The sequence below is a fragment of the Nicotiana sylvestris genome, chromosome 7 (assembly GCF_000393655.2).
Source record: "Nicotiana sylvestris chromosome 7, ASM39365v2, whole genome shotgun sequence".
NCBI lineage: Eukaryota > Viridiplantae > Streptophyta > Magnoliopsida > Solanales > Solanaceae > Nicotiana > Nicotiana sylvestris.
The window spans coordinates 108,825,983-108,845,713 of NC_091063.1; the positions used below are offsets into that span (position 1 = coordinate 108,825,983).

Below are 19,731 nucleotides of genomic sequence, written 5' to 3' on the forward strand. Positions count from 1 at the left end.
TTCCTGTAACTGATCCTTCAACTCAGGAGGATCCATACGATACAGAGGAATAGAAATGGGCTGAGTGCCCGGCAACAGATCAATGCCAAAATCAATATTTCTATCAGGAGGCATGCCTAGAAGATCAGCTAGAAACACATCGGGAAAATCCCGTACTACTGGAACTGATTCAACAGAAGGAGTATCAATACTGACATCTCTCACAAAAGCTAAATATGCGTCACACCCCTTCTCAACCATACGATGAGGTTTAAGAAAATAAATAACTCTACTGGGAGTGTGATCTAAAGTACCCCTTCACTCAACAAGCAGTACACATGGCATGGCCAGAATGACGGTTTTGGCGTGACAATCAAGGATAGCATAATGGGGTGACAACCAATCCATGCCCAAGATAATATCAAAATCTACCATGTTGAGCAACAATAAATTGGATTTGGTCTCAAAACCACTAAGAGCAACCAAACACGACCAATAAATGCAGTCCACAATAAGAGAATCTCCCATAGGAGCAGAAACCTAGACAGGGGAACTCAAAGAATCTCAAGGTACGCCCAAATTTGGAGCAAAATAAGAAGACACATAAGAGTAAGTGGATCCTGTATCGAATTGAACCGATGCATCTTTGTGACAAACCAATATAATACCTGTGATGACAGAATCGGAGGCAACAACCTCGGTACAGGCAGGAAGGGCATAGTATCTGGCCTGGCCTCCCCCTCTAGGGTGACCTCTACCTCCCCAACCTCTACCTCTAGCTGGCTGAGCGGATGGGGTAGCAACTGGAGCTGTAACCATGGCCTAAGAACTCTACGGGACACATTATGGCTGAGAAGTCTGAAGAGGTGCACCTCTCTAAGTCTATGGCAATCCCTCACCATATGGCGTGTGTCACCATACTCAAAACAAGCTCTGGGAGGACGTGGTGGCTATGACTGGCTCGGACCAGGTTTGCTGGACTGACCTCTAAAAGCACCCCGCGCAAGAGGCGCTATAGTTACCGAAGGTGCATAATAAGGCTCCTGAGGTCTAAGAGGAGCTAGAATACCACTGGCTGCTCGAAGAGCTGAATGAACAAGGCGACTCATATAATAGCCCGACTCACGAGACCTCTTGGCCTCCCTCTCCTCTCTCTCCCTAACATGCATACCCTCAATCCTTCTAGCAATGCTCACCACCTACTGATAAGAAATATCCATCTCCAACACATGAGCCATGCTAGACCTGATGCTGGGAATAAGGCCCTCAATAAACCGGCGAACCCTCTCGCGAATAGTAGAAACCAAGGTTGGGGCATGTCTGGCCAAACTTGTGTAACAGACAGCATAATCTGAGACAGTCATAGCACCCGAGCGCAAATGCTCAAACTCTACGCGCGATGCATCCTTGAGGCTCTAAGGAACATACTCTCTCAAGAACAGATCTGAAAACCGAGTCCAAGTCAGTGAAGCAGCCTCATCCGGATTGTTTAACTCATAGGTGCGCCACCACTCATAGGCGGGCCCTCGAAGCTAGTAAGTAGGGAAAGAAACACGGCTCGATCCTGATATACCCATGGTACAGAGAATGTGGTAACACTCATTTAGAAATCCCAGAGCATCATCCGATGTTATACCACTGAATACAGGAGGCTTGTACTTCTTGAACCTCTCAAGCCTCAGTTGCTCATCCTCGGAAGTCGTTTCCCTGTCCTCAGATTGATCTCGGACTGCAGGCTATACAGGAATAATCTTAGGAACTTGTTCAACATGCACTCGCTTCTCAAGAGTGCATGCAGCTGGAGTCTGTGCTCCTCCCCCGACCTGAGATGTAGCTACAGCAAGGGGACGCAACCCTGCCTGAGCCAAAGTGGTATACATGCTCATGAACTGTGTCAATCTCCTGAAGAACTAGAGTAGTTGTAGCAGTAGGAGTATCCTGTGCCTGGACTCCAGCTGGAACTGCTGGTGGTACTTCGGCGATAGCTCGCGCAGGTTCTCTAACTATACCACGTGCGCGTCCTCGGCCTCTCCCCTGGCCCCGGCCTCTGAAGCCTGCAGTAGGGGGCACGGGTGCTTGATCATCTCAGGTAGCGTGTGTCCTCACCATCTGTGAGAGAATAGAAGACAGAAGTTTAGAATTGTGATATCAAAATCTCACACGACAAGGAAATCAAATGAAGTGGAATTTTCCTAACAGTTACATAGCCTCTCGTAGATAAGTACAGACATCTCCGTACCGATCAATGAGACTCTAATAGAACGGCTTGTGATTCATGACTCCTATGAACCTAGAGCTGTGATACCAACTTGTCACGACCCCGGTTCGCCATCCGTGAACCATCGTGATGACACCTAGTCTCTATAACTGGGTAAGCGTAAAACGCAGAAGATAAACCAATTTGCGGAAGAATACAATTTAAAACAGAAATAGAGTAATAAAATAGCATTTAAAAGTGTCGCGCGGCATACACAATATTAACTCTTAAAACCAATACATTTTCCCAAAACCTGGAAACCCATGAATCATAAGCTAAGGATATTACATAGTGATCTAACTCCAGAATAGTCTAAAACAAGTAAATACAGAAGGGATGTAACTACAAGAGAGAATAGAGAGAGACTCCTCGGTTTGCAGAAGCGGTAGATATACCTCAAAGTCTCCGAAGAGTCGCCTTGCCTTAAGGATAGTAAGTCAAAGTCAAGGTACCTAGATCTTCACATGAAAAACATGCACAGAAAGGGCATGAGTACACCACAGTGGTACTCAGTAAGTGCCAAGCCTAACCTCGGTTGGGTAGTGATGAGGAAGGTCAGGGCCCTACTGAGGTTAAATAAAATATAAGGTATAACAGTGTAGAATAAGACAGTATAATTAAGTGCAACAGTAAGAAATAACATAGAATAGAAAGAACAACAACAACTAGAACAGATACAAAATAATCACGGAAAGGAAATACAACTCAACACAGAGAATAACAATTGGGGTACCTTCCAGGATACCGTCCTGTAGTCCCAATTACATCTATCTAGTGGATCTCCCGAGATACCGTCCCGTAGTCCATCATTTATATCCGAAGGATCTCCCGAGATCCTGTCCGGTAGTCCAACTATTAGTGCGCAAGGATCTACCGGAATCCCGAATCGTAGTCCCAAATTTAAATACCCAATACTGGGGAAATCTACCGGGTGCATTCCCGTAGTTCCATATAACTGTGTAGGGGGATCTACCGGAATCCCACATCCAAAGTCCCAATTAAACAGACAAGGGGGATCTACCAGAATCCCACATCTGTAGTCCCAAATAAACAGACAAAGGTGATCTACCGGAATCCCACATCTGTAGTCCCAATGTAAATATACAACAGAAACAGGAAAATATTCAGCAAATGTCAATTTCATATTAAGGCAAACAAGTAATTCTAGTCTAGCATGCTGCACATAATTCAGGTAAAGCAGTTTGAGCAAATAAAGCAATTAAATCACTTAGACATGTTTTCCTACGCTGCCAATAGGCTTAAAGTGCAACTAATATAAACAGGGAAGGAAACATACTAGTAATTGCTTAATAAAAATCGGATTTTCAACAATTAGCACAAGTACGCACTCGTCACCTCACGTACAAGGCATTTCAATTAACAATAATACCAAATCCTAAGGGGAAGGTCAACCATACAAGGTTAGACAAGCCACTTACCTCGAACCAGCTCAAAATCAATTCGAAATTACGTTCTTGCCATGAGTATTCGACTCCAAATAGACCAAATCTATTCAATTCAATTGCATAATGTAAATAACACTTCAAGGGACCTATTCTACAATTGGGTTCTAAGCTAATATGCGAAATTAGGTAAAATGATCAAAACTCCTCTTGGGCCTACCTCTCGGAATCGGGTAAAATTTATATTTTCAGAATCCTCATACTCTCACGAGTTCATGCATACCAAAATTATCCAAATCTAAGGTGAAATCCCAATCAAAAGTCGAATTCTAGGCCTAAGAACTTTTTTCCAACTTTTCCCCAATTTTCATCTCCAATCCGAAATTAAATGATGAATTCATGTTTAGATTAATGGGTTACAAGAAAAATGGAGTAAGGAATCGTTACCCAATTGATATCTCTGAAGATTCCTCAAAAACTCGCTTAAATCCGAGCTCCCAAGCTCTTGTTTTCACAAAAATGGCTAAACCCTCGACTTTGAACTTAAAAATTCCGCCCAGCTAATTCCTTCTTCACGAACACGGAAGAACCCTCGTGTTCGCGAAGCATAATTACACTTGGGCCCAGATTTCTTCATCGCGAACGCGATGCCTGGGACGCGAACGTTATTCACAACTTCCTCCTCTTACGCGAATGCGGGAAAGCCATCGCGAACGAGTAGGTATAGAACTCCCAGCTTCACGAATGCGGGAGACACTTCACGAATGCGAAGCACAAATTCCTCACCAGCCCCAGCTCCTATTCACGAACGCGACCCCCACTTGCGAAAGCGAAGAAGGAAACGAGAACTGACTGCTGCAACATTTTCTACAATTTCCTAAGTTCTAAAAATGACCCATTGAGCATCCGAAACACACCTGAGGCCCTCGGGACCTCAACCAAACCTACCAACATATCCCATAATATCATTAAAACTTTTTCCAACCTTCGGAACGCTCAAAACAACATCAAAACACCAATTTAGCATCGAATTCAAGCCTAAGAACTTCAAAACTCTCAAAATACGCTTTTGATCAAAAAGTCTATCAAACCTCGTTCGAATGACCTGAAATTTTGCACACACATCACATTCAACACTGCAGATCTACTCCAACTTCCGAAATTCCATTCCGACCCTCAGATCAAAATCTCACTAACGAACCGGAAACTTCAAAAATTCAACTTTCGGCATTTCAAGACTAAATTAGCTACGGACCTCCAAAACACAATCCGAACACGCCCTAAGCCCGAAATCACCCAACGGAGCTAACAAATTCATCGGATTTCCATTCCGAGGCCGTCTTTGTACTGTTTTGACTATAATGAACTTCCCAACACTTAAGCTCTCATTTAGGGACTAAGTGTCCCAAAACTCTCTGAAACTCAAAACCGAATATCCAGGCAAATCAAAATAGCAGAAATAAACATGGGAAAAGTAGTTAATTGGGGATCAGGGCATTAATTCTTAAGATGACAGGCCGGGTCGTCACATCTGGGTTCATACCCAGACCATGCCAGTATGCTTTCTAATTTGTTACTCCACCACTTGTCCTTCTCAATTGCGTTGACATGTTCAATGTGGTGATAAGTTTCTCCACCCAACCTTCTTCTATTCTAGATAACCGGGATAGTTTGACCGGTGTAAATGGGGTTACTTCCATCTTCGTAAATGATTACCTCCTGATGGTTCCATTCAAACTTCACGGCCTGGTGCAGCGTGGAAGCCACAACACCAGCGGTATGTATCTAAGGTCGTCCCAATAGAAGATTGTATGTAGCTGATATGTCTAGTACTTGGAACACAACATCAAACTAAGTTTGTCCCATCTGCAGACAAATGTTAATCTCTCCAATTGTGGCCTTTTGAGATCCATCAAATGCTTTCACGTTCATACTCCCTGCTCGTATCTCATGGAAAGCTTTTCCCAACCTTTTTAGAGTAATCAATGGACAAATGTTGAGGCTTGAACCCCCATCCATTAGGACCCTGGCTATGAATTTGTCTTCAAACTGTACCGTGACATGCAATGCCCTGTTATGACATAACCCTTCAGGCGGTAGTTCATCCTCGTGGAAGGTGATCTTGTGACTCTCCAATACTTGCCCTACCATGTTGGCCATCTCTCCACTAGTGATATTGTTGGGCACATAGTCTTCATTCAACACCTTCATCAGAGCACTCCTATGCGCCTCCAAATTTTGTAATAGCGACATGATGGATATCTGGGCGGGAGTCTTGTTTAAATGATCGATGACACAGTATTCTCTCGCTTGTACTTTCCTCCAAAGATCGCCTAGTCCAGTTTCAATGACAGGTTGTTTGGAAGCATCCTCCTTGCTTGATCCTCCCAAATTTTCAGGTGTATAGATCCTTACAGTTCTGGTCATTCCCTGTGAGGCACCAGATTCTTCCATCTTTGTTTTTTCCTTTCTCCTAGCTTCGGCAACGTAATCCCAAGGTATGGCATTGCACTTGAAAGGGGGTATGGTTTCTATTGTCACAGTGAAAGGTATGGCCATTTCTACATCAAATGGAACAGGTGTGGCTGCAGGTGGTATTACTTATACCTCATATGGAACTGATATGGTTACCTCAACCTCAACTGGTAGCTGTACCTGGACCATAATAGGATTGAGCGTGACTGCGGGCTTATTGGGATCGTCACCCTTTTTGATAAGTTCAATTGATCCCTCGGGATCCCACTCATCATTTGTTTCTATCACATTGATCCCTTCGCCCCCATGATCTGGAAGCGGATTGTTGTGGATGTTGGGTGCAACTTCCTTTGCCTGTATGACCTTATTATCAATTAATGTCTGGATATTATCTTTCAATGTTCGGCACTCATCAATAGTGTGCCCTTTCATACCGAAATGATATGCACAAGTTTTATTCGGGTTGACCCATTGAGATGGATTCTCTATTGCCACATCGGGAAAAGGGTAATATAACTAGCAGCCTTCAACCTTTTGTACAGTTGGTCGATGGGTTCAGCAATGGCGGTGTACTATCTTTTGCAATCAAAATTAGGTTGGGGTTTCTAGTAATTTGGACGAGTTGGAGGTGAACGATAGTAGGCTGTTTAGGTGTTATAAGTGTGATAGGTGGTGGCGGGTTGAGAATATCTGGGAGGTGAGGGTTGGTATGTAGGTGGAGGTGTTTGGTATGTGAGTGGAGATTTTGGCCTTGGGCCACCATTACTGCCCCAACTTCCTTCTTCTTCGGTATGCCGCCTAATTGCAATGCTTTGTACGTGGCCTACAGTGCCTCAAAATTTTTCACCGTTCCACTTTTAATACCCTCTTCAATCCTTTCTCCAAGTTTGATGATATCGAAGAACTTATGATTCTCAATGACCATTAGCCTTTCATAATACTGTGGGTCATATGCCCTGACAGGAACTTGTTCCTCGTCTAATGTAGGTTTGACCTTAGTTGTTTCTGACCTCCATTGAGTAGCATATTCGCGGAAGGTCTTAGTTGGCTTCTTCTTGAGGTTTTGGATATAGAAGACATCCGATGCATTCTCCGTATTAAACCTGAACCGGTCCATAAAATCAAATGACATGCTCACCCAATTAGCCCACTTTTTAGGATTTTGGCTTATGTACCAAGATAGGGCATCCTCGGTAAGACTTCTCATGAAAAGCTTCATTCGAATCCTATCACCTTTTCCGACCCCCACGAGCTTGTCACAATAAGTTCTCAAATGAACCTTGGGATCACCCGTTCCATCAAACATTTCAAACTTGGGAGGTTTGTAACCCTCCGACAGTTCAATATCTAGTTTTATACATAAATCCTCGTAGTTCAGACCTTTTATCCCTTTACCTCCTTCAATACCCTGAACTCGACTTGTTAACTTCTTGAGCTCTTCGGACATGTTCTTGATGAGCAGGTCCTTCTCAGTGAATTCTGGTGTATAGGAGATTGGTTGAGTAGAGTGAGGTAGGGTTTCCATGTATATGGGGTTGTTTTGGTGGGTTCTAGGGATTTGGGTGTAGTGGTGGTTGTTGGTCGAGTTTTGAGGATCAGGAATAGGTTGTGGTGTGTTCTGAGGAGTATGATAGGTAGTGGTTTGTGGGTACTAGGTTTGTTGATGATGGTGTTGTGGAGGAGTTGGTACCAGTAGAGGATTGGGATTTTGAGGTGGTGTGGTGCATTGATGGGGTGCGGGAGGATTTTGTGGACGTTGGTTTGGCGTATTTTGAGGAGGTGCTAGATTTTGATCATTTTGTTGGTTAATGTTTGGGACGTTCAGAGTGAGGGCGAGGTTTGCCAAGTTTGGACCTGCTCAAGTTCTCCTTGTAACTCTAGTATTTTCTACTCCACTAGTAGGACCAAATCGTGCTGGGCCGGTGTACTCCGACCGTCTAAAGTTTCAATATTCTTAGCATTTTCTTATCGGATACCACTCAAATCATCCATCTTAGCTTTTCCTCTACTTTTTGGATTAATCGGTGGAGGAGAAGGTAGAGGGCCTCTAGATCCGGTGTGATATGCTGATGATGCCAGTATGTGCGAACCAACCTTAGTGGATGAGAATAATTAAAATAAAGAAAAACAAAAGGTAAACAAGTCAGTAAGAATTGTAAAATGTTTATAGTATTTAAACACATATTGCAGGAATGTAAATCTGCGTCCTAATTTGGGAGCCTTGTTGTGCTCGAGGTAGGCCTAGCGACACGTTGATCTGGAGAATTTCAGTGCCAATAATTTCCTCATTTCATTAATGTAAAAATAGATGAATCTAAAACGACACTAATTAAGATAAGTCACTGATGTCACTTGGACTTATTACATTTTAAAAAGTCAATAAACCTAATCTACTCGGTCCCAGAAGGACCTTCTCCAGGATGGATATTTTTGGCTTCGTCGATCGAATTCCTCAGCCTACGCAGGTTTAGCAATAGGTATGCCCTTGCTAAATGTACTCCTTCGCTTCCTTCGGTGTTCTGGCAATCGATGACTCTCTTCCTTATTTTTTCCTCCAATTCCATCAGACTGTACTCCAGATATTCCAACCTTTCGTTTGACCTAACAGTCATCTCCCTCCATTCATTAATTAGTTCCATATTGGTCTTGTGTTGCTCCAGATGCTCGGCCTCGGACTCGTGAACTCTTTTGCGCAGTTTGTTATATTTTACTTGTGCTTCGGCAAATTTATCTATGACTCTATTTCATGGTCCAACCCTTGGCTCGAATATTCCTGCTATGTTATCTTCTAACCATGATGGGTAGAAGAACACATGACCGGTGTGATATCGATCTAGATCGTCATTCTCTTAGGATGATGGAAATCTATGCGATCATTCCATGACCTTCGCGAAAGCTCTTGACGGTCTTGACCTCTTTGGAGATGCTCTAACAACCAAACTTGTAGCAACAGATTACAACCTTCGAAGTATTTGTACCCCTTATGAAAACGTTCTAAGGCCCGATATATGTCTGCTATGATCATAAGGACAATGATATATGTCTTCCCCTCGATACCATCCATCAAGGTTTTGGCTACCAAGGCCTGTCTGGTCTGGATTCTGCCCCCTTAGATCGGGAACACTATTATACCCAAGAAGCAGACGATGAACACAAAAACCCTGTGATGAATCCAACCCAAGGAAGTAATGGAGAATTCATAATTAAAAATACGATAAGATCTGGTGTGACCGTATCGTTCATAGAGGAAGTCGAAAGGTATGTAAGATTTCTTCAGGCACTCCAAATCCTCATTCTTTTTCAGACCCATCATCTTCAGAAACCCGCTAGTAGTGCGATTATCTGGCACCAATAAACCAGGACTATCCAAGGTAGCCCAGTGAATTCACCTATTTGTTCTAAGAGAGGGGTCATTTCTATGTTTCCAAAGCAAAACACGACTTTTTCTTTGTCCTAGAACATTGTGGTAGCTTCAATCAACATGTTGTTTGGCTGGAGGTCCAATAGAGAAATCAAATTTCCCAAGACCCTTTTCACATGATTTTTATCACTTGGTGGAAGATCCTCCCACCAATCTAGCAACAGTGGTGGTATGTTACGGACCATGCCAAACCTAGGGACTTCGTGCCTCATTTTCTGCAAAACAAATATGGTTAGGCCCTTTCCCCCTCCAGATACGACTATTTATACAATAATGATTAGCATATTGGTGCTTATTTTATCCAAAATTAATGCACAAAAATCGTTGTTGCGTCCATTGGGATTATGAAAAACCCGGTGGACTTTTGGATGTGGCTTGTCTTAACGGGTTATTATGTGGACAACATACTTACCTGACTAGGTTTGACCATGATGAATGTTCAATTAATCAGATTAAGGTTTCTATATAGGTCTAGATTGGTACCCTCAAGTGGACAACTTGAGGGGGAAAGGCGCGGAACCGTCGACTGCACCGCTGATCGACTAGTTTTACCGCAAATAAGCCTCCTAATTTAAAGGGTGATATATAGGAAGGGCGCAAACACTCATCAAGTGTTGCTATAGGATTGATTATGCACGAGTGGAATATGATGTTGAGCATGATTTATGCAACAATAAATAGCATGGTGTCACGTATTTGCATGTTAAAAAATGATAAATGCGGCATTTAATAATTGAGAGACGTTTAAGAAAGAAAACAAGGAGACAAGTCATTTTTTGTAGTAAAGGAAATCATAAATGCTTGAAAATAGACAATTAAATCCAGATAAAGGGGGAAGGGGAAATGGTGCACACGTATTAACAGAATAAAGCATGCTTAAGAATAATTCACAAAAAGCAAGTTTGTTATGGTAAGAGCCTAAAAATATCCCTAGTAGAGTCGCCATACTGTCGTGCCCCCTTTTTCCTCGCGGAGTCCGGGTTTCGACATTTTGGGACAACTCCTTTCCGTTTGTAATTGGGTATGAGATTTGAAGAGTCACCACCTAATGGATTAAGGTGCGTTAGGGCACCTAGAACAATTAACTCGTGAAACTAGTTTATATTAACAGGGATTGGGTAAGGGCTTGAAATTACCTTGAGGGTAAGTTGTTAGGCACCCCTCGAGATCCACAATGATGGGTCCCGGCTTTTCCCGGTGAAATCGGAGGGTCCAATTTCTCATTATCAAAGCACCTCGGAAGACCGCCTCGAAGTCCCGGTCTATAAGGCTGCGATCGAGACTCCTCTCTCGAGGTTCGTTGACACTCGGTCCTGTGATACTGTAAACCACAGCCACGTCGAAAACGGGGAGTTCCCGAGGCACGTGGCTAGAACTGACAGAGCCTAAAGAGCTACTCTAGGACCCGAGTCAGGGTGTCATCTAGTGGTCATATCTCTATATCTTTGTAATTAATGCTTGTTGTACTATGATGGGATTTCCCTCCTATATAAAGGGAATCTCTATCACTTTGTAAAGGTTCGACTATTGCTCCAATTGCTCCAAAAGAAATATAGAAAACATTCTCTTTGCTCTCTTATACACCCTCTTTATATTATTGCTTTCATTTACTGTCTTCATATTTGTTCATCATTCATTGCTTATCATTGGCCATAAAGAGCTTTCATTGATTATTTCATAACTATTAGCCCCACCCCGATCATCCATGATAGCTCGAGTCCGAGCCCTGGAATCGACTTCGAGGTCCCAAATCGACCGGCTTGTGGCCTAGAATAGCTGACCCAACAATTTGGTTATAGCAGTCTCCTTAACTTTATTTCGTCTCTAAGCACATACTTAGCATCAACTGCTTACCAAACTAGCATAAAAATAGATCACGTATTTTTAGCGTCCCATCAACAAATTTAATTGTTATTACCATTTTCACGGTAAACAGTTTGACGCCCACCGTAGGGATACAAATAATAGTGATTATTTTCTTGTTGGTTTTGCTACATAACACAAGTTATCTTTCACGCTTTTTCTTGTCCAAGATCTTCGATTTCAGGTCAAAATGTCTAGATCGGTAAACGGAGATGAAAATAACAATCTTGACGACCATGGGGAAAATGGTGTGGCTGATCCAGGTGTTGGTGTTCCGCCACAAAACCCTGGGAATGCACCAGAGCTATTCCCCGTGGAGGCAATCTTTCGCGACGCCCAACGGGTCGGTATAAGCTTGCATACCGACAGAAGCGTGCGTCAAAGAGATCCGCAAGAAGCTCAGAAAACCCCAACTAGGGAAGAACGTGAGGTTAGCCTTCGTGTTATTTTTGAAATGTTGCGGGCACAACAGCTAGCTATTGCTCCGCTGAAAAGTCACCAGAAAATTCCCAGCACGGTAGCACCGAGGACAGCTCCTCCGGCCGAACAGGTGCCGGAGAGATCGAGCAATAACGGGTGGATGAGTGATCCCACCATCATAAAAATGTTCGAGGACCTCACAAAAAGGATCGAATCGAGCGAGAAAATGATAGAAGCCAACGACAAGAAGGTCGAGACCTACAACTCCAGGGTCGACCAAATTCCGGGCGCGCCCCCGATCCTGAAAGGTGTGGATTCGAAGAAGTTCATACAAAGGCCATTCCCAGAGGAAGTAGCCCCGAAACCCATCCCAAATAAGTTTAGAATGTCGGAACTCCCAAAATACAATGGGACCTCATATCCTAGTGAGCACGTTACTGCATACACCTGTGCGGTAAAGGGCAACGATATAAGGGATGACGAGTTCGAGTCCGTCTTGCTAAAGAAGTTCGGGGAAACACTCTCGAAGGGGGACATGATGTGGTATCATAACATAGCTCATAACTCCATAGATTCATTTGCCATGCTAGCAGATTCTTTCATAAAAGCACATGTCGGTGACATCAATGTAGCAACGAGGAAATCCGATGTGTTCAAAATCAAGTAGAGAGAGAACGAAATGCTGCGGGAGTTCGTATCTCGCTTCAAAATGGAATGGATGGAGCTATAGCCAGTATCTGATGACTGGGAAGTGCAGGCTTTCACTCATGGTCTGAACGAACGAAACTCGGCGGCTTCAAAACATTTGAAACAGAATTTGATCAAATATCCCGTTGTGACCTGGTCGGACATCCGCAACTGATACTAGATAAAGATCAGGACCGAGGATGACCAGTTGAGAGCCCCCTCGGGCTTAGTATACCCAAGTAGGCTCCTGGCAAATGAGCCAAACCAAAACAAAGAAAGATATCAGCCATACACTGAAGACAGGAGGAACATCCCAAGGCGCAATCCACCTCACAATGATCGAAGGATAGATCGGGGACAAGATCCACGGGGACTCTCCAATAGAGCCAGATTCGATAGAAACGCAGGGCCAATGGGGGCACCACACTTATCAGAATACAACTTTAACGTCGATGTATCAGACATCGTGTTCGCCATCAGTAAAATCAGAGACGCCAGGTGGCCCGGGCCTGTACAATCGAACCCTTCACAAAGGAATCATAACTTAGTGTGCGAGTTTCACAACATGCATGTCCACAAGACCGAGGAGTGCCACCAACTCCGAGAAAAGGTAGCTGGACTGCTTAACAAATGTCATCTCCAAGAATTTCTTAGCGACCGAGCCAAAAATCAGTTCCGGGAAAGAGAGGCGGCCAAGAAAAACGAAGCAAATAAGCCATAATATATCATCCGCATGATGCCCCGCAAGAACCTGTAATGAGAAGGACAAAAATATCCATCACCAGAGAAAAGCAAACCCGGATATATATTCCCAAAGATGCCCTCAGACTAAGCGATGAGGACACCGAGACCTTGTCTCAACCTCACAATGACGCACTGGTAATCTCTTTCCTTGTAAATTCTTTTTAAATAAAACGTGTACTCGTAGATCCAGGTAGCTTGGCCAACATTATTAGGTCGAGGGTGATAGACCATCTCGGACTGCTTGACCAAATCGTGTCCTCCATTCGAGTCCTCAACGGATTCAACATGTCAAGTGAAACAATGAAAGAAGAAATCACTCTCCCAGTTACCATGGCCGGCACAACCCAAAATGCCAAATTCCATGTCATCGAAAGAGATATGATGTACAACACCTTATTCGGACGGCCGTGGATACACTGCATGAGAGTAGTACCATCCACACTACACCAAATGATGAAATTCCCGACAAAAGATGGGATCAAAACCATCTACAGGGAATAGCATGTGGCAAGGGAGATGTTCGTGGTGCATGACATGGCACCGGTATCAGGACCTCCGCTCGCAAAAGAGCCAAAGGGTAATCAAGCCACGCCTTCGATCAAACCTGATCAAACAAAGTAAAGGACCGTACCGTGTCCTCTTTTCGAGTAACTAGGGCTCATCGGTCCTTGAAGCGTCGCCGACACATCCTACGCTAAGGTATAGCCATCTCCCTTTTCATTTCGTATTTTGTACTAACCCTTATGCAGGCACCAGAACGAAGAAGTCAGAGCATTAGTCCAGCTCGAAGACATTAATGTTTCAAAGCATCTGTTGCACTCTTTCCCTTCTACCGAGTTTTTATCCCGAAAAGGGTTTTACCGACAAGGTTTTTAACGAATCAACATCTGCATACTACCTACGGGAGACTCAATAAATGTTCGAGGCTTCCTTTGCAATCAACCTCGAACACTGGGGGGCATTTCCCCTCCCCAAAGGCCATCCGCTCGGAAAAGCCAAGAAACGCCAAATGAGGTCCCTATAGGAAAATAATGTACCGGGCCAAACGGTCGAACGAATCATGTCTGTATAGTCGGGGCCCCGACGGCAAATATATGTACACTTTTACCAAATAATTGAAGAATATCTTTTGTCAAAGCATCTCGCGCTCCATAAAAAGCTTGGCACCTCCGCAAAATTGATTTCTCTACCGGAAACGTCCCCAAGACTCGGGGACTGGCATCAACAAGTCAACGCTCGAATGACCTCCGGGTTAGGACTCCAAAATCACAAGCCCTCAGGTGAGGCAACAATCGCAAAACATCTCCAAGGCCAAAGGTGCCCCGACACTCGGGGACTGGCGCCGATATCTCCAAGAATGTACGACCTCAGGGTTAGGATCTCCAAAATTGTAAGCCCTCGACGAGGCAATACAATGTTTGCGAATAAAGGCTCTCAAGTCATGAAACCCTCGACGACTCGGGGACTATCGTCAAGTGCCACCTCTATCGACTTATCAAAACCCGAGGCCCTAAGACCTCGAGAAGGTAGACTCGGTCTTGTAAGACCTACATAAGGTAGAAGCTATATCTATAAGACCTCAACGACATGAAAAACCTGTAAGACCTCAATGGCATGAAAAATATGTAATATCTAAAGCAAGACATGAACTGCACTTATACCAAGTGACAAAACTGTAAGTCCTCAACGGCATGAAAAATCTGTAAGACCTCAAGCAAGGCATGAACCGCACTTGTACCAAGTGACAAAACTGTAAGACCTCAACGGCATGAAAAAATTGTAAGACCTCAATGGCATGAAAAACCTATAAGACCTCAACGGCGTGGAAAACTTGTAAGACCTTACTAAAGGCATAAACTCGATCTCAAAGTTTCTGCTATATATCGAACTTGTAAGACCCCTAAAAAGGAATTCCATCGATATAGATGCCGAAACTACTTCACTCGGGACTCAAAGCTCCGGCCAAACACAAGTGACTCCAGTCACACAGCTGTATCAGCCGAACTAATGCGACTCGGGGACGCCCGACCTTCGCTATAAGGTGTAAGAGCTATTGTCACCAGCCCACATAGGCCTTCAAATTACTCTGAATCTACTTCGGAAAGAACCAGTTAAATAGGCAACCCTCGGCATAGGCAAATAATCTCCGACCCTGTCAGCTCCAAATCATAGGCTTCAAGCTACTCAACCTCCGAGCCAAACCTCCCGAGGTGCTTGAACATCACCGCAAGTTACTCGAAATCAAGGTTCTTCCCAAACCGACGACGCGTCAGGCAAAAATTACTTCAAAAGTCCTTAACGAGAGGAAAATAAATCCTACATAAAAGGTCGCATCAACCAAGCGCGTAAGAGCCATAGTCACCAGCCTAATAAGCCTTAGGGCCACACACACAAAAGGTCACCTTGACCAAGCGCGTAAGAGCCACTGTCGCCAGCCTGAAATCTGAAAACTTAACGATCAAAATGAGCTCGAGTCGTAACCCGATTCGAAGATTGGACCCAAAAAGTTAACTATATATACCTACGGGCAAAGGGTAAGAGAAATTGTCGCCAGCTTACATTAAAAGGTCACTTCGACCCAAAGCGTAAGAGCCATTATCGCCAGCTTACATTAAAAGGTCTCTTCAACCGAAAGCGTGAGAGCCATTGTCGCCAGCTTACATTAAAAGGCCGCATCGGCACAAGGAATAAGAGCCATTTTCGCCAGCCCACATACATTAAAAGGTTTGCATCAACCAAAAGTGTAAGAGCCACTGTCGCCAGCCTAAAATCCAGCCATTGGAAGGTAAAAATAAACTCGAGTCGATGTCCGACTCGGGGATTGAGCCCAAAATTGGTGGCCTAAGTATGCGTAAGAGCGAAAGTATGTATGAGCCTACGGGACAGTCCAATGAGCCCCGAGGCCATATCACTACTCTGAGGATTCCTACCAATGCAAAAACCAGCTCGCCCGGTCAAAATATCAGGACAGAAAAAGATACGAAAGGAGTAAAGCCGCAAGGTTTTCTTTCATATACATGCAAGAAACGCAACCTCCAGCTACAAACATGCTTTGAAAATGCTACATACAGATGACAAAAACTATGACCTCCCCCCTAGGGGTTATGGCCTGCCGGTCTCATCCTTGCTTTTCTCGGTATCGGGCAAAAGTAACCGAGCATCACGCTCATCCGCCCTTGCTAGCGCCAATTCTTCCAAGAGGGCAAAACCCCTATCACGGATCTCCTCGAGGGTCTTTCTTCGATACTTGCAACGAGCATATTCTTCAATCCTCCCTTTGCGGTCAAGGATCCTTCTCAACTCGGCTTGAACATCGGCAATATCTTTTGAGTAGATCGCCATCTCCTGGTCAGCCTCAGTCCGGCTCATTGCGGCTTCTGCCCGGGCATCAACGATCTCAACCTTGACTTTCGAAAGCTCGAACTCGAGCATTGCAATCATTTCTGTATGAACCAAAGCATTATCATGAGCTTGGCGAAGTTGAGTTTCCAGAGTAGGAACTTTGGCCAGAGCATCCTTCCCCTCTAAAGCCTGAGCCTCCGCCCGAGCATTCAATTCATCACGCTCATGCCTGGCCCAGCCAACTTCATCTCGAAGGTGTTCCAAGGCCTCCGTCTTTTTCTGCAACTGAAATAAACTAAGTATGAGCCCCAGGAGCCAGGAGGCGGAATGCACACTCACGCATGACAAAAAACTACCTGCTCCTTCAAGTGATTTTCGTAATTCAAGCTCCGGCCCGCCTCATACTGTAAATGTACCAACTCGACTTCTTTTTCATCACAAAGGAGCCTCATGGATCTCTCCTCATCCAAATATTTACATAGCCTGGCTTCATAATGAAGCAGCCCGAACTTAAGCTTGTCGAATGCCTGCAAAAGAAAACTCAATAATGAAGGGAAGGCGCAAAGCTCAAAAAACCTGTGCCGAAACTCACCGCAAAGTGAAGCCGTTGGGCTTCCTTGAAGGCCAAACGCACACCTGCCAATCTAGTCCCTTCGGCCCTAAATGAGCCTACTCCGGTCGAAGCACGGTCGCCTAGTTTATGCGACCTCGAGTTTCTAGTATCTCCTAAAATGCTATCAACAAAAAAAGAAGGTGACAGCAACGGAGAAATCCTCTTTCTAGAACCGGGAGCTGCGGACACGACAGGCTCTGATGATGCTTCCGCTCAAAAGACCTGGTCTCGCTCCACCTTACTTTGAGCGTCATCGCCCTATGAAAGCACCTCTTTCATTGTTATCGCTCTTCAGCCCAGAAGTCGGCAATCTTTCCTCCTCTCCGAAGGAGCACGGCCTCGCCTAGAAAGGCTCTCCAATGCCTACAACAGTAATACTAATACGCGTAAAGGGGATATGCTTCTCCACATGAAAGAAGGAAAAGGAAAGAATAGCATAGCACTCACCATGGTATTTTGCTTCCTATCTGCCCGGGGACAAAGCTCGCCACTTGCGTTCCTCACAGGTTGAGTGGGTCACCAATTCACGGACCCAATACGGCAGATCATGAAACCGCTGTAGAGGAAAAAAGGAAGGCATGGTTACGAAACCAGTTCTCGCTATAGGAAAAACTGAGAAAGCACAAAATGCACCAGTTACGTGTATAATTCCATTCCTCAGGGAATGGCATAAGCTCCACAGAGATAATGTCAGCATCTGCACTCGGACAAAATGACTCATCCACCCCCAATCTCTATCTTCCTCGTCATCAACAATGAAAGGCGTGGTTGATCGACATCGCAAGGTTATCAGACCTCGATGGTGAAAGGACCGGTACAACCTAATAAGATGACTGAGCAAAAATTCAAGCCCCGCATTCTCTGCGAAAAATCTCACCATCAACACCGTTCGCCAAAACGATAGATGGACTTGTGCCAAGCTAACCCGATACTCTAAACAGAATTCGAGCACAACCCTATCCAGGGGGCCAATGTGAAAGGGTATGTGTACACATTCAAGAATCCATCGGCACGATCCATGATGCCCTCACCCGAGGAAAATGCCTGTAACATCACTTTCTCCCCCATTCCGTAGTCTTTTCTCACTAACTCAAGATGCTCTTCTCCTATCAATGATGTGGTCTTCAAGGTATACTCTTGTTTGTCCTGAAAACAGGAGGCATAGCTCTCCCCTCCCTGTCGGGCAGACCCCGACATAGTAGCCGTGGCGGTGACGAAATTACAGAACTAAAAAGCATGAATATTGCAGACGTGTTAGTGTTGATGTGCCGAAAGGTTGGCGCAGAAAAAGCCGGGAAACTGCTTAAAATGGTGGAACCTCCGAAAAAGCAGAAACAACCATATTTATATATAGGAAAAACGGCGACGATTCACCTGCCGCAAAGCCGGCTAAGAACACTTTCTCCAGTCTCAAGGTGGTGCCTGACCTCGAGGACCTCTATCAAGACAAGGTTAGGCTCCAAGAAGCCAATAGCACTTTCTCCAGTCTCGAGGTGGTACCCGACCTCGAGGACCTCCATCATAACAAGGTTAGGCTCCAAGAGGACGAAAACACCTTCTCTAGTCCTGAGGTGGTGCCCGATCTTGAGGACCTCCATCAGAATAAGGTTAGGCTCCAAGAAGCCAGTAACACCTTCTCAAGTTCTGAGGTGGTACCCGGCCTCGAGGACCCCCATCAAACAGAAGTTAGGCTTAAAGAAGCTGACGACATCATTGCCAGCACCGAGGTGGTACCCGACCTTGAGGATCTCCATCAAAGGGAAGGGAAGGCTCCAAGGAAATAAGCATTTAAACTTCACCCGTATGGGCTTGGCCCCCGGGTAGCGTCTGAGATCAGACAAACCCTCTTTTCAGATCTATCTACAGCGCCTTAATGATATTTAAACTAAGCCCAAAGAAACTTTCCAGGTGGTCCGAATTTGAACGAACCTCCACTCGGGGACTGCCCTCGAGAGATTAAAAGTAGACCCTGTCCACAGGCCTCCAAGAAAATTTCTTCTCAAAGGTTACCACGGAGTTTAAGTAATAAGCCATGATTCCAAGGCCCAAAACGTTGCTTTCATTCTACTCGAAGTCAAGGTCCCAGTGACCCGAGTTCATCGGCCCGATTCAGGCTTAATCCAAGGGATCGCAAAAGGTTCCGTGCAATCCCATATTAATTGACCATAGGCCAAAAAGAATACTCACACTCGGGTATGGTATTGGCAACAACAGACAGAGCCATGCATCCAGAGTCTCCACAAACATAAAAGAATATAGCAAGCATCTAAGACAAATTGGAGAAAATATCTTTGTATTCATGAAACATTCAATTACAAAAGCCCACGATGGGTCCTTACATATGATTACAAAAGCACAGGAGGGGTCCTTACACAGAAACAAAGAAGATAAAAAGATACATATGCAAGAGAAGCCTAGAGTCTAATCAATTCTCAAGCGTCATCCCCTTGTGTATGCTTCCTAAGCGGCAATATCTTCTACCACCACTGCCTCGGAGGGCTTGTCTCGGTCTTCCAAAGCAGTGTCT

General features: G+C 44.6%; 1 protein-coding gene across 1 annotated transcript; it reads right to left on the reverse strand.

Moving 5' to 3' along the window:
- Window positions 1-6,937: 6,937 nt before the first annotated feature.
- LOC138873604 (uncharacterized) lies at window positions 6,938-7,561 on the reverse strand. Its single transcript, XM_070152076.1, has one exon. It carries the CDS (start codon window positions 7,559-7,561, stop codon window positions 6,938-6,940), a length of 624 nt encoding a protein of 207 aa, XP_070008177.1.
- Window positions 7,562-19,731: the final 12,170 nt, after the last annotated feature.

Coding starts and splice junctions, on each gene's coding strand:
- LOC138873604 (XM_070152076.1), bottom strand. CDS start 7,561: ATGTCCGAAGAGCTCAAGAAGTTAACAAGTCGAGTTCAGGGTATTGAA.